Consider the following 15915-nt stretch of genomic DNA (forward strand, 5'->3'; position numbering starts at 1 on the left):
GAGAGTAGGATTAGCACATAATAGTGAGTTTGGGCTATTTAAATAGTATAGGGAACAACAGTAAAATATTGGTAGCATACATTACACACAAATATCTACAGAATCCCACAACTGACCAGCAAAAATAGTGCATACTAAACGTTTAGCATACTAAGGCCTTCCTTTCCTAAATATAAACCTTTACAGTTGCCTTTACTTTTGCAAGCATTGGCATTTTTGTTGTTTGTATCCTCTTAATCGTGTCATCAAATTGAATATTAATTCCCGGATTCTGTTACTTCACCCAAACACTTTGATTATTTCATAGGAATCTGAAAAGTTGAACTTTGAAAAATGCATGTGACTGCTTAGCTTTCAAAACATTTACAGCTGCTCGGGCTTCAAATAGTCAAGGTGGGCCAAGAAGGCAAAGCCGCAGCGACCTTTTCTTAAAAAAACTGACATAAAAGCCTGCTGTAACATTCGATGTAGTCCAGACAGTGATGCAAGTCACGCATTGAAATGCTCAGTCTTTTAAAGGCTCACTAGATCTTATTCTTGATTTTCATTTTAACTTTCAGACAACTTTTCATTTCACACATCTTTAACTGCATAGCGATGAGCTCACTGACAGAGGATGCATTTTAAAACAAAGCTTTCAAAATCCAATAGAAAATTGCATTGTGATAAACTACGATATCACATTTTCATTCAGTCTCTTTCAAATCAAGCAACACACTATGGAGTACATTTTAAAAATATGCCACAGCACAGGTTAAACTAAATCAAAGTTATATGGCAAAACCTATTGAGTTGTAAGAAGCTATTAATAAAATAATTGTAAGTCGAGTGCACCTGTAGCTCACTTGCTAGCATTGTGTTAGCAACACAAAGGTCATGGGTTCGATTCCATACTAAGAAAAGCATAGATTAAATGCACCATATGAAAGCCAATGCCAAATCAAAAGCTGCTTTAAAAAGTAGCTGTCTGTGTAAACAGCAAACACAGGAGCAGCATGAGCACAAACTTAAACCCGAACAGAATTTTAATACTCCAAAATCCCCATGGGTTTAAGATGAATTGCATAAATTTGTAATATGCAATAAAGCTTGATATTAAAAACAGGAATGTGAGCATCTGTGGGTATTAAAGCAGGTAATTAATACAAGTTTAGATTCGCGTTGGATGAATCTGAGCTCTGCCATGTCAGGAAACATCTCTATAAAAGCAGACACACATCCAAACAGTGATTAGCCAGATATGATGTGCAGAGTGCATAGACGGGTAAATAAACAGGTATAAGGGTTGCAATGGCCTGGTTTTAAAGAAGTACAATGAAAGAATTGATAAAAGCCAAAGTGTAAGGATTATAATGAACCCATGTGGGCAGTGAAGGCACAGCTGGGGTTAGGGTGGGATAGAGAGACTGAAGCAGTCAGACTGGATCACATTGCTCCAGTGAAGAGCTAAGAAATGAGATGCATGATACAAGCAGAATGAGATAAAGTCAGACGTTAGACCAGACGCTGAGAGGAAGATTTAGCCTGGTAGAGATTTCTCAAGAGAACTAATGGTAGGGGTGAGAGGGCACAAACTAACGCGGGGTTAATTGTAACACGGCTACTTTACATTATTTCTTCAGGGCCGAGCAATCTGTGCTTTTGGTCTTTTTCTTTTAATGTCAGGAGATCTCCTGTGAATTTGTGAAAAGTTTTCATCTGCTTTTTGAGCATAGTGTTTTGGAGGCATGAAAATTAATTTCTTTATTGTATGTTATTTTTTCAGTTTCTGTGTTGGGTGTGTAAGTCACCAAATCCAACCTTATATTATTTTAATCTCTGTCTTGTTACCTAAAACATAACACCATTTTGAAACATGGCAGCAACTCCTAGTAACTGATTGAAAACATTTTTACACAGCAGGGTTAGTTGTCTTCTCAGGTATACAATGATAATGAAATGAAAACAATGTAAATACTATTCATCAAAATGATATCTGTTAATATAATATCAGGGGAAATAACTCACTTTTATGATTTTTTTGTCTTAATTTGTTTAGCCCTTTAAAAAAATCTATTTTTTGCAATGCTGCATAATACAAGGATGGTTCGATGAAGTATGATGGATGGATGAATGTGTGGATATCTATCTATTACAGGCAGATATATAAACAATATCCACCTTTAGTATATATACCGTTTTATCGGTGCGGTGACGCGATTACGCATCAGGTCCAAACTTTACTTAGCTTTCTGTTTGTTTAACTCTTTCCCCGCCATTGATGAGATATCTCGTCAATCAAGAGAAAACGATTCCCCGCCAATGACGAGTTTTCCGTCGTTCTGCAATACCGCTAATACCCTTCCACAACTTTTTAAACCCAGAAGTATTGCCCTATGGCAAGCTGCTGCATGTCCGTGTCTGTTTTAAAGATCGCTCTGAATGGGATCTCTATGAAAAGTCCGCCACAAAAATGGAATTATCTCTGCTTTTTGCTCAAAATCTGGTGTTTTTGCAAAAACCGTCCCATATTCAAAAGCTGATTACAAAAAAACCACTGAAGGTAGGATGAAACGTTTTTTGTTTTGTTTTTTGAAAGCAGAGGGTCTGTTCTTTCATTTGGTATATTGTATGTTTATATATTTAAAGAAGAACATTTTCTGGAAGACATTAAACTTTTGTGAAAATCATGAAAAACGCTGGTGCTGGCTGGCAACTTTTTTTAAAAACGCTCGCGGTGAAAGAGTTAATGGTCTGACTAGTTGCTGAAACTAAACTCTTAAACAAATATCTTGTTGAAAATAACTAATGTTTTGGTTTCCTAAGTAATCTACGTGTTTATTTTGCTTGTTATATACAGGGTTCCCACATCTTAGTTAACTTTAAATTCAAGGACCTTTCAAGGACTTTCCAGGTCCAATACCCTGAAATTCAAGGACTAAATGTGGGGACACATTTCAAGTGAGAGCAAGGTTAAATTGTGTTTCCTTTAAAGATACATTGTTACAGTTCCCTTTTGAGGGAACATGCGCTGCATCACTGGGGTACCTCCAGGGGTAAGTGCATCTGAATGTGTATATCAAATTCAACCAATGGTGAGGCTTAACGACAAAGACAGGGTGACACGAAAGTCAGGAAGTATATCGCTATCTGAAATATTGCCGAAGACGGCGTTGCAGGGACACAGGAAGTATGGCAAGGGAGACGCAGCGTCTCGTTCCCTTCTCAGGGAACAACAGTTACATACGTAACTCGAGACGTTTTCATGTGTCAAACACAACTATGCAAAAAAGCATTTTGGTATGAATCAACATTCGAATACAGAAGATATAAGCATTTAAAGCGAACAGTGATATTATCATACACTACACAGGGAATAATATGGATTTTTTTTCCAGAAAACTAATGTTTAAACTACATTTTCTAGCAGGTGTTACAACAAACCCTCTGTTTGTTACAATGAACCCCAGCTGTGGGGTAACGTTTGCACTCCTGTCACTTTCGGTTTAATTGTATGATAACGATAGATCCCACGAACAAACTTTAAGTGTTCATTTGTAGCAGAGATGTGTGTGTTAATTGTGTAAAAAATGATTCATCTAACTTAAATATTTTTTGAATGATAGAGACAAAGCCAAAAAGCATGAAGTTGTGCTCTATTCTCCCCTACTCTATATAGTTATGAAAAAAGCTGGTGGTAGGGTATGTAGGTGATGTAAACAGCTTTTTATCTAAAGCAATGCAATGACTTGGATCATTAAGACCTTAATACGTATGCAATAAGTGTCTAAATACTTTTTTGAAACCACTGTATGTGCAGAGCTAAAAATCTGTCCCTAATATTGTGTAGATTTGTTGCACTTCTGATAGATGTTTTTAAGGCATTTATAAAAGAGAAACATTACAATGTGTTTGTGAAATATACAGTATAAATATTGTATGTTCTGAAAATCAGTTCTGGAGGCAAATGTTAGCAGACATACCATATATATACCATGTATATACAAGTAAAAAAATAAAAAATAAAAATAAGTAAATAAGATGTGACGTGAAGAAGAAACAGAAATATCTGACCCTGATGTGCAGATGACATATAAGAAACGTACACCTTTAATGCATGCATGCACGCACACACACATTAACAGAAAGAGAAAAAAGCCCAAGATATCCAAAAGTCCATTATAGTTGCTGTGACAGCTGGAAAGAGTTTAGTGCATCTGAATCCCATAGGAAGAGCTGTAAATGCACCCTGGGTCTCATGTTATCACACACAACATCTCGATCAGTCTCTCGATTTTCTTCTCTCAGGCTCTTCAGGGAAATGGCTGCTTGATTTACTGTCTGAAATGAACTGGCCACCAACCGAGTGCCACGGTGACAAGTTCATTTGACACAGAGTTTCTTTAAGGACACACATCTTTCTGGATACTGAAATATATTACACTGGATGAACTTCTTGCTTTGTTTTCCAAAAACATATCCAAAGAAAAATGGCACATTTACTCCAAGCAGAATAACATCTTATCTGAGTAAACTATGAAAATGTACAAAACTCACATAAAAACATTTTTTAATAGTGTAAGAGAAATAAACAAAGTTCCACAACTTCTCGTCCATCTCTGGTCCTGTGACGCGCCAGCGTGACCTCACGCAATTGCGTAATGACGTTGAAAGGTCACGCGTTACATATATGAAGCACGCATTTGCGGACCATTTTAAACAATAAACTGACACGAAGACATTAATTAGTATCATTCGACATACAACAACGTCGGAACGGTCCTCTTTCTCCACACTTGTAAACACTGGGGCGTAGTTTCGCATTCGTCAACCGTGACCTTTCAGCGTGATGACGTATTACGGTCGCGCTGGCGCATCACAGGACCGGAGATAGATGAGAAGTTGTGCTTTAAAAGTGCATATTTTTTATTTTTGTTGTCAAAAATGACAATCGTTTCACTAGATAAGACCCTTATGCTTCGTTTGGGATCGTTTTGAGTTCTTTGAAACTTCATTGAAGCTGCAATTTTAAACTGCATTAAAACGGTTATGTGTTGGGGTCCATTAAAGTCCATTAAAATTAGAAAAATCCTGGAACGTTTTCCTCAAAAAACATAATTTCTTCTTGACTGAACAAAGAAAGACATAAACATTTTGGATGACAAGGTGGTGAGTAAATTATCTGTATTTTTTTTAAGAAAATGGACTAATCCTTTAAGCTGAGAGTGCCAATAACTGAAACTGGAATACATTTTGATAAAATAACATGAAATGTCCCTCTGTTCCAATACGTATGGATGGCAGGTTATATACTGTATTGACAAGAGGTTAACGAACAGCAAATGTGATCCTGTCTGTGAAATCCATGCTAAAGTCTCATAATCTATTTATCAAAGTAGGAGCAGCAAAGTTTGATTTCACTTATTCATTTCACATTAACTTTAATCTTTGACATGACCTTAGTTACTCAGTCAATATTAAATATATCAAGATTATTTTCACAGACGTAATTTACATTATGTAGGATGATTTTATGTAGAAAAATCATAAATAAAAAAGAAAATCATAAATAAAATACTTCAGTTGGGTTTTCACACACAGGGTCACAAATGTCAACCCTTTGTGCGCCAGCCAACATGTAATGCTGTATTGCCAGACCTGGCACATAGTGATATCTGAGAGCGTTTACTCAAGACGAGGGTTCGATGGCAAGAGATCTGAAGTATTACCGTAACACCAAACAGAGTTTATTGGCTCTTCGTGGAGCTTTGTAAACCTATCTTGCTAAAGTATCGTGTTAAAGCGACCCGTTCCCTCAGTTACACTGATTCTGTGCTGAAGGAGTTTGTCCTCATTAGAGAGCTCATTAATCTGGTGATTGCGGACTCGGGGTCTAGGGAACCGTACTTGAGAGATGTAAATAATGCAAAGGGATGCTTTAATAGTCAATCATTAAGTTACTCGTGAAGGTCTTGTGGGTCTGGGAAAAGATGCACTGCATTACAACTTTAAAAGCAGCAGGTGAAATATACATGAGAGAAGCATTTAGGTTACAAATGATTATTACATCCCTGATGAGCAATTGATGAGATCTGCTTTTAACGTAATGCATGTCACTGATGCGTGTGTGTGAGATGGGGGGAGAGAGAGAGAGAGAGAGAGAGAGAGAGAGAGAGAGAGAGAGAGTGAGAGAGAGAGAGAGAGAGAGAGAGCTCACCTCATAGTGTGCCACACGTTGGGATTCGGATATCAGCTGAGCGTTGCAGATGTTACAGTAGCTCTCAGTGAAGAGTACTTCATCACCAGCTCCAGCAGACTTCATCTGATCACACAAAAACAACCATAAGACCAACAGAACTTACATCTATAACATTAATATTCACATTATAGCTTTTCTCTGTCGCTGTTTCAAAACACTTTGTTTAACCTCCACATCATCAAGTCTGTTGTGCACAAGATTTAAGCAAATTCTCATTGTTTTGGACAAATTGCAAATGCTTTGATACAATCATGCAGATGATTATGTACAATTGTCTGCTGTTTGCTACATTTTAATTTGCTTATGTCATTATCATCAAAATGCATTATGCTGGTTTCTGTTGACTAGCTGTACACCTCAAAACATTTAGGAATTAGTACATATTATATTTGTACAAGGCATGTCATGCAAAATTGTTGACCTTTGTGTCATAATCTGTTACTAAAAGCATGTTTTTTAGTATTTTGGAAATGTGAACTGAAGTGATAAATTGCTTTCAAGTGCATCTTGAAATTTTGAGTTACACAAAAACTGGACGTAAATGGCTCCAGCTAGTAAAGACGCGTTGACGCGCGTCTAAAGGTATCGTGGTGCAAATTGCCGCTAGAAACGCGCAAGTCAAACAATTTAAACTATGGCGGAAAAACGCACAGCGTTAACCAATCAGGAGCTTGCTCTAGTAGTGACGTGATTACAGGAAGCGAGCAGAGTCGCAGAAGCCCCTCCCATGACGCAAATTTCCGCGTGAATGTTTCGATGACTAGAATTTCACGTGTGAGTTAGGGTTATATATATTTCAAAATAACAATGCGTGTAATTTATTTACAGAAAAAAATTTGAAAATGTTAAATTGTCAACAGTTTAATACTGACACATACTGTATACTAATTGTGTACACTTGGTATATTGTCAACATGGCTAAACATTTTCATGAACAATGACAAAAGGACTTTGTTGGGACTGACATGTTCAGTTCACTGATGTAAAAAATTACTTTTGAGAGTTTAATTAAGGATTTTGAACATGTTACAGGCTTTGGCAGGACCTCCATGATGTTGTGCAGTTTGTACGAATTGTTCTGAGAAATGCATGCATTATTTTGCAAATTAAAAAAATTATTTGAGAAATGCCCCAAAGCGACTGAGAAACTGTAAATTGCTGTCAAGTAAATACTGAGTTACAGAAAATTGGATGTTTCTTATAGTGTACCGTGAACCTTTCTAATTTTGTTATTTTTTATTTGTACTGTAAAATATCTTTTTTTTTCAAAATCACAATGTGTGTAAATGTGAATTCGTCCACAGTTTGCATAAGAAAATAATGACACATACAATTGTGTACACTTTTTGACAACATGGCTAAACATTTTGATTGTCTCGTTCATGAACAATGACACAAGGACTTCTCATTTGATGGGACTGACATGTGCACTGACGTAAACATTTTCTTTTGAGAGACGAACTAAGGATTTTAAACAAGTTTCAGGCTTTTGCAGGGCATCCATGATGTTGTGCAGTTTGTCCAAATTGTTCTGATAAATGCATGCATTATTTTGCAAACTTTATATGGGACGGTTTCCCGGACAGGGATTAGAACAGTCCTGTATGGAAATAAATGTAAGAGCTGTCCAAACTGAAAACAACTTGCACTGACATATCTTAAAATACATCAGTGCCCTTTGTTTTGCCTCACAATGCACACAAGTTATTTTTTAGTAAGAGCATTGTTAAACAGTTATGGCTGTTTTAAATGGGTTTCTCATACACTCCCCTGAACTCCTATTGGTCTGAAAACAAATAGTGCTGCCCAAAGACAAAGGGTTCTGGAAAAAATACCATTCAGCACTTACAAAAAAAAAGATTCAAGAAATAAGGTAATCCCAGGAACTCACTCATAAAACCATATCCTTAATATATTATTAAAAAGCATGTGTTAAGAATTCAACATCTGATTTGTGCCATCTGTGAGTGAGTGTGATTTTGATGTGATTGTGAAGCATCAATTATTCAGAGTTTGGAGTGCGGGAGCAAATCTGTGGTCAGTCCTGAAGCTGGTTTATTTCTGATATCTAAAGAGGTCAGGTGTAATTTGTCACAGATGACTCAGAGTACTCAGAAATGTCTGATGAAGGCATGAAGTACATGGAGTACATATCAAAATGTGCCCATCATGACAGCTGAGAACAACCTGGACCTTTTCGTCAGCAGGACGTTAAAGTAACACAGATAGTCATTATTTCACACGTACATATTAAAGACTGCCTGTGAGAGTCCTTGACAAATATTTAGGGCAATTACCAGATGCATCACTTTAGCAGGCAGTGTTTTAGTAGTTTAACTAGTTTACAGTGGTGTTGTACAGGTCCTAATAAAGTGTGATATATTGCGATACACTGGTGAATCCTTCACACTCCGCACCAGCCAGCAACATTGCCTATGCAAATTGCGATCAGTAATAATTTTGTGGGTTTGTGCCATTATCTGATTTGCATAATTTATTTAGTGAACTGGGTGATAAAATGACAATGCATGCAAAATAACAATGTTATCAACAGGCCTGATTACACCCACAGAGTTAGTAGCAAGTATATATATATATATATATATATATATATATATATAGAGAGAGAGAGAGAGAGAGAGAGAGAGATCCTCCCTATACGCAGGGTACGCAAGCTGCGTAGGGCCCCGAACAACTAGGGGGCCCCTTGCTCTTAATTTCATGTGGTGCTGCACAGAGCAATTGGCGAGTGACATCATTGTGCCGCTAGAGCTATTCAAAAGTATAACAAGCTGTCTGATCTCACGATACTTTAATTCTGTCGGTCTATGCAGCTCCGCATGCAGTTGACGCACCGATCGACATGCATCTTGATACAGTATATGAATATGATTTAAAGCTCCATGAAGGTAAAGTAAAAAGATTAAGAAGACATTAATGTTTTAAATTTTTATTTAGTCTTGATTAACCATGCAATGGATTTATTACAAACACTTAATACTCACTTCAGTATTAGACCAGCGTTTTCTGTTAGAAATGCTTGTACGCATTTTTGATCAAACTCTTTCATACATGTTCATTAACATACGTGTTTCAACACATTCATTCATGCAAGCAAGCTAACATTTTTAAACAATGCACATTACGTCTAAAGTTTGTATATTTAGACAACTATTGGTGTATTATGGTGTATTTACCCCTGGAGTCACTGCTTTGACACGTGTAGCCTATTGCAACACTTACTTAATAAAAAAGTTAAATAAGTGCATGTTTTTTTTTAAGTCACAGAGTAATCATGTTAAATAATTGTGATTTTGCCCATAATCGAGTCAACCACTACTCTTAAGAAACAGCTTAAAACTATTATAATAAAAAGCAACTGCAGTATAAAAGGGCAAATATTACAGTGGCATTAAATTTTTTTCCTGAATCACTCTTAGCCCTTGATAGCGACCTCTTTTTATCCAAGCCCACTGTGCACATTCAGAAACAAAACCTGTTTCACAAATTGAATTTCAGTGATTAGAATTGTATTATGACACATCAGCGATGTCTGAGAGCGCCACTGAGCAAGGCTAATTTAATATGCTGAGATTTTTATTTCCACTGAATGACACAGAGTCCCGTGAAAGTGTTGAGACGCTTGCTTTGATAGTTTTATCTGTGCTCAAAACAGAAGAGAGACTTAATTTATCCTTGCCTTTATTTCAAGGATACGAGCGCAGGAGGAATAAGCTCCACCATCTGGATGAGAAAAGTTACATTATAGGATTTCTGGTGATGTGGGAAAGGATTGTAAGCGATTACACTGTTAAACAATGTAATTTGTAATACAAATGACCTCTTAGTACGTACATGTCAAGTTTCAGCACAGTAATTAAATGCTTTTTCCTTTCACAGGGGTGCAATTTAGTTTTGTTTTACTGCCATTACCTTCCTGCTGAGTGTGAACGCTGGCCAGCCTCTCCACGTTACTACGGTAAAAGAAGCTAGAAGTGATGCTGTCAGGGAGTTACTAGGGTGATATTGGCAGTTGCTATGGTGTTTCTAGGGTGCTTGTTGCTATGGCATTGATAGGTGGTCACTATAGTGTCTCGAGGGCATTGAAATTCAGTTGCTAGGGCCTTACTTAGAGGTTGCCTCAGCAAGCACTACAAATAAAAATGAGAATCTGTAGGATTGTGCAACAGGTCATTACAAAGACAGCTGAGCTCACCTGCACCTGTACTTCTCTTCATTAGTATCAATATCTCACATGTGTCTCTATGACTTGTTGTGAGACATCACACTGTACACTGACATTGCTTGCGTGCTGGCTGTGTCTGGGTCCAAAATTATAATGAGGCACCAAACGGAAGGCGGCCATGTAAAACGTCCAATCTGCGTCTTTGTGAGATGAGAAAACTTTCTATACCAGCAGGTAGTAGTTGGTATTCACTACTTATAATGAGAACCTAGATAAGAGAGAAAAAAGCAGCGAACCACAGATGGATTTGAGATATATCTGTAATGTCTTACGAGCCACATCATTTAAAAATATTTACATATTAGAATGGGATATGCAAAGAAACAAAATGAGCATTTTGTGCATTTCATCCTGACTTTGACATTTGCTTGCACCATCACTTGAGTTTTACTGCTTGTGCAATGGTTGGCTATGCCGAACAGCCAGTCACAATGATCCGACTCCCAGAAGACCACTGCCGCACATTCAACAGTGAATCGGCCAAAAATATAAAAAAGTGGGGGTGAGTTATTTTAGCGGACATGTGGACCACACCTGAAAAAATAAAGTCAGATGATGCTTGAAACCTGCCAGGCAGGGATATATGGAGAAAACGGCAAAAATACATTGCAGGGATTAAAATTATCTATTTTTCTTTTATGCCAAAAATCATTATTTTATTATGTAAAAATCATGTTCCATATTTAAACTTAATTTTTGTAAGTGGACGCAGCAAAATCGTGAACAAAATTGGCCAGAAACTTGCCTACGAACTTGCACTCTCTGTCCTACCGCTCTTTGGGGATTTCCCATTCAAGTTTGGTTCCCATTCAAGCTTACACTTTCCTAATTCAGTCCACAACATCAAACCTTTTCGTTTGTAATATGTGTTGCAAGGACTTCATTTGGACTTCAAACTTTAAATGCTTTTTTCCAAATATTTTGATTTTTTGCACAAAATTCCAGATTTTCAAATTGTCGTATCTCGGACAAATATTATCCTATCCTAATACATCAATTGGAAGCTTATTTATGCAGTTTCAAGATGGTATATAAATACCAATATAAAAAAAATTGGTACCAATATAATGTACCTTTAAAGCTATGGTCTACGATTTCAAAGATTGTTCATTATTAATAACCTTGTTTAGATGCTGGTTATGGTTCTACAGTAAAATCCTAACAATATGAAGAGAAAAAAGAATGAAAAAAATCCATTCACTCTATTGGGTGTACAGCGGCAGAGAACTTGACCAATGTAAGCTGTCCGGCCGGACAGCTTACATTGGTCGACTGCTCTCATCCAATCCCCGCTCCACTTGAAACTCCACCTTGCGCTCGCGTCTCCACCCCACCCCGCCCGCGACATGAAATTTCTGACAGTGCGTGGTAGCTAGCAAAGTAGCAACAGCTCACAAATGGAGAAAAAACAAACCGACAGCAGCAAGCAGCCCCTGCTTGAAAGAAAGAGAAAGTCTGTATAAGAAAGAGCAGAGATATAAACAGAGACTCAAACGCCGGACTCAAAGTCGAATTAATATAGGGTCCGCCATTGACCGTTGGAGGAAGCTTCAGGGAGATATGGGACTGAAAACCGACGTTGACACAGCAGACTTTTGTTGAGCAGGTACGCATTTATTTATACTTTTATGGTGTGCGGTGTTACATAAATATCTTAATATCAGTCTGACAATATGCTCATGGCGGACTTTTTGTTGAGCAGATACGTATTTATTTATACTTTTATGGTCTGATGCGTTACGTAAATATCTTTATATCAGTCTGACAACATGCTCATGCTGCCGGTCGGCATTGGAATGTTAGCCGTTTAGCATCGCGTATCACGAGTCAAAGTAATTATATTTATTAAAGTGCTTGAATTTCAATAGGCCTAGCGGGTTTCTTTTCGAGCCGATCGGAATTTGAACAGGATGCGCTGTGTGCTGCTATAACAATTACTCAAAACCTTAGCAATACTAAACTAATAATTATTGTGCAATTAATGTGCGCTGGGTTGCACTTTTGACCAGGGGAAACGAGGCTCAGGAGGGGAAACGTATGTCAAACTTTGTCGTGAAAGTAAATAACGTCAATCATTCATAATTGTAAGTGTTCCTTCCTTCAAGGCTTTATGTGTTTACTGCTCTGTAAATCTCTGTTCCGATGTTTACTACCGGTGATCACAGCTTGACTGAGTGACGTTGTTCATGTCGTTTCCCGGTGGGAGGGATCAGGTAGCACAGAGGGGCGGGAGGAGTTTTTTAAAACTTACTAACCGTCTCAGGCTTTCTGGACCGATTTTCAATATCGTAGACTACAGCTTTAAGGTACTACTAATATGCATATGCAAGATTATATATATATTTTTATATAAAAATGGTTCTTCACTGCAAAGAAAAAACAACAACTTTTTGGCACAGTTAGTAAAATTGTAGGAACTATTTTTGGTGTTATAAAAACTTTCTTTCTTATAAAGTTTATGTTCAGTGGAAATAAGTTTATCAGAAGTTTGTTAACCATGTTCAAATTTTGTGATAATGTCATTGTGATATTTAACCAAAGTGCCACCTAAAAGTATAACACGTTCTTTACTACCTTGATAGCACTCCTGCAAAAAAGCAAATCTAGTGAGTAACATTATCATCTCATAATTTTATAATCTTAAGGACATCGCATAGCTACAGATACAAAACCTCGTTCAGCTTCTTTCAAGGCACGACTGCGTTTGCGTAAGTGTATACTCACCACACATCAAATCACTGAGAGACATGATTTGTATACGTGCCATTTCAGCCTGCGGGACGAGCTGCGAGTGTCTGCAGCAGCTTACTCACGAAACTCCTCTTCATCAGAGAGGAGTCATCACACCTCCCTATTCCTTCTGCCTCCTGACGTGGCTCAGCACGCTTCACACTATCACAACAAGCCGACAGAATGATGTTGCCCTGCTTCTTTCACAGCCAGTACGGTGAAAGTCACTGACAGCTCTTAATGTCATGCATATAGCGCTCTCACTCCCCTCCTCTATCTTGACTCATGCCACTGTCAGACAGAGAAACACACTTGTTTGTTTGAAAGAAGATGGTCTTCCTCAGGGAAGGATACAGTGATGAGAGAGAGAGACCGACCCAGAATTGGTTGAGAAGTAAACTTCTTGAGGTCTTACCAAGATGCTTTAAAAACAGTATTGAATGAGTTCCCATCTCTTCTGGGCCCTTATTGGCTGATTCTCCTCATGAATTCATAGGGGTGTAAATCAGACAGTTCATTACGATCCAATACAATATCGATTTTCAACCCTGTATCACGAAATTATCTACCTATAGTCACGTAATTTTGGGAGTGTTTTCCGTGACACTGACACGTTTTTCTGCCTTTTTTGCGTGAACATGTCTCGTATTTCTGTTTATGTGTCATTGTCACGTATTTGCTACTCAACTGTTTTGTCCTATTTTCAAACGGTTGACGCTTCGGTTTAGGGTTAGATTTGGTGTTTGCGTTGGTTTCATGATTTATTTTTGTTATATTTTATGATTTTTTTTAACCACTGTCGCCTGGCATTAGGGTTAGAGTTGGGATTGGGTAAGGATTAGTGATGCACTGAAATGAAAATTCTTGGCCGAAACCGAAAACCGAAAAAAGCAAACCAAAGCCGAAAAACCGAAACCGAAACACCGAAAGAAATTATTATGCCAATTATTAGTACAATTGCATTTATGGCTTTCACTGTGTACTAACTAGGGGTGTGTGACGGATCAAAAAACTCACAGTTCGGATCACATTACAGTTTTTGAGGCACAGAATCAGATTATTTTTCCGATCAGCAAAAAGCGGGTGGGAAAAATCTAATAAACAATAAAGAAATTGCAAACATTTATAAAAAAGAACAAAGTTGTACATTAATAAGGTCTGAAATTAGCATTACAGAAATCAAATTAAATGAATCATAACACAATAAATTAATATTATTATTTTTAGAGCTATTGGTCTCTTTGTCATGGGTTGTTTGATTAACATTAATGACACAGACTTAAGTAGGTTAATCTGACTGTAATCTATACATACATTTAAGACATAAACACATTTTTTTATTAGAAAAAGAATACTGTGGAGAGAATTTTGTTTATATGTGCCCTATCAATAACAGAGAGATTTTATGTTTGCTTGTTTTTTTTTTTAAACGCGTCTCTCTAGTATGTGCACTACCAAGGGCACTTAAACGCGAGTGCTCAAAGAGAGAAGGAGGGTGAATCTCAAACAGCGCAACAGTCGCTCCACATAAAAACGTTACGTTGTGTTTCATTGCTTTATTCGCCAAATCAAATGTACGTTAATGGATTACAGTATGAGACACATTAGCGCGACTCTCTCTAAAGTTTACACATCAAGACAGCTTAATCTTTGCAGACGCGTGCAAACGGCTCGACCCTGAGTGAAACCTGCTTGAGCACGAAGGGGAGGGGTGGGTGACGACTGGACTGATCACCGTGAGTGAAACCCAAGCGCTACCGCACAGATGGGAGGGGCGCGGTTGACATTCATTTTCGGTTTACATTTTCGGCTGGATTTTTTATTTCGGCCCGAAACCGATAATGCTATTTTCGGCCAAAATTTTCGGCGACCGAAATTTCGGTGCACCCCTAGTAAGGATGTCATTTTATGTAAATCTAACCCTAAACCGAAGCAATAATGGTAAGAAAATAGGACAAAACAGTTAGGTAACCAATACGTGACAGTGACACGTAAACAGAAATACGTGACATGTTCACGTAAAAAGGCAGAAAATGTGTCAGTGTCATGGAAAAGACTCAGAAATGTATGTGACTATAGGTACGTAATTTTGTGATACTGGGTTGCGATTTTATATGCCAGCAATGCGATTTTTGCTGATACATCAAACATGTCTTAGATGCGATAACGATTTGATTGAATTCGATTAATTTGCTGATATTTTTATATTACGTTGCTAGAAAAGCAGGTAAATATTTACTTGCAAATGCAACTAAAATATATAACATGAACATTTAATTAAACTTTTTGAAAATGGCACAATCTCTGTCCCAACTGGAACATTTACAACAACAAACTAACAAAAAATAGATTTTTTTAAAATAAAAAAATAAATAATAAGGCAAAAATGACACATAAAATCAAGCTTATAATGGAAACAGTCAAAAGTCTTTCAGTATTTTGTGCCAAAATGTCCAAAAGTGATACCGAGCCCCTAAGGTGACACTGGAGTAAAAATCTAAAGTTTAGTTTCATGTGCTCACGTAAAACTTTCATGTGCTCAGGTGAAACCTTCATGTGCAGAATTTTTCACTTGCGCACGCGAAAGCGAAAGTTTCACGTGCGCATGCGATAGTTTCACGTGCGCATGCGAAAGTTTCACGTGAGCACGCAATAGTTTCACGTGCGCACGCGAAACTAAACTTTATTTACTTTTTGCTCC

The 15915-nt window shown here is 37.5% G+C and overlaps 1 protein-coding gene across 3 annotated transcripts in view; it reads right to left on the reverse strand.

Annotated features, from left to right (window-relative positions):
- LOC135786566 (zinc finger matrin-type protein 4) overlaps positions 1 to 15915 on the reverse strand; it is a 152536-nt gene that overhangs the window by 120391 nt on the left and 16230 nt on the right. For all 3 annotated transcript variants that reach the window (XM_065296033.1, XM_065296034.1, XM_065296032.1), the window contains exon 2: positions 6197 to 6301. In XM_065296033.1, the coding sequence (XP_065152105.1) occupies positions 6197 to 6301 (105 nt within the window). The remainder of the gene's footprint in view (positions 1 to 6196; positions 6302 to 15915) is intronic.

Source organism: Paramisgurnus dabryanus, chromosome 20 (assembly GCF_030506205.2).
Source record: "Paramisgurnus dabryanus chromosome 20, PD_genome_1.1, whole genome shotgun sequence".
NCBI classification, from domain to species: Eukaryota; Metazoa; Chordata; class Actinopteri; order Cypriniformes; family Cobitidae; genus Paramisgurnus; species Paramisgurnus dabryanus.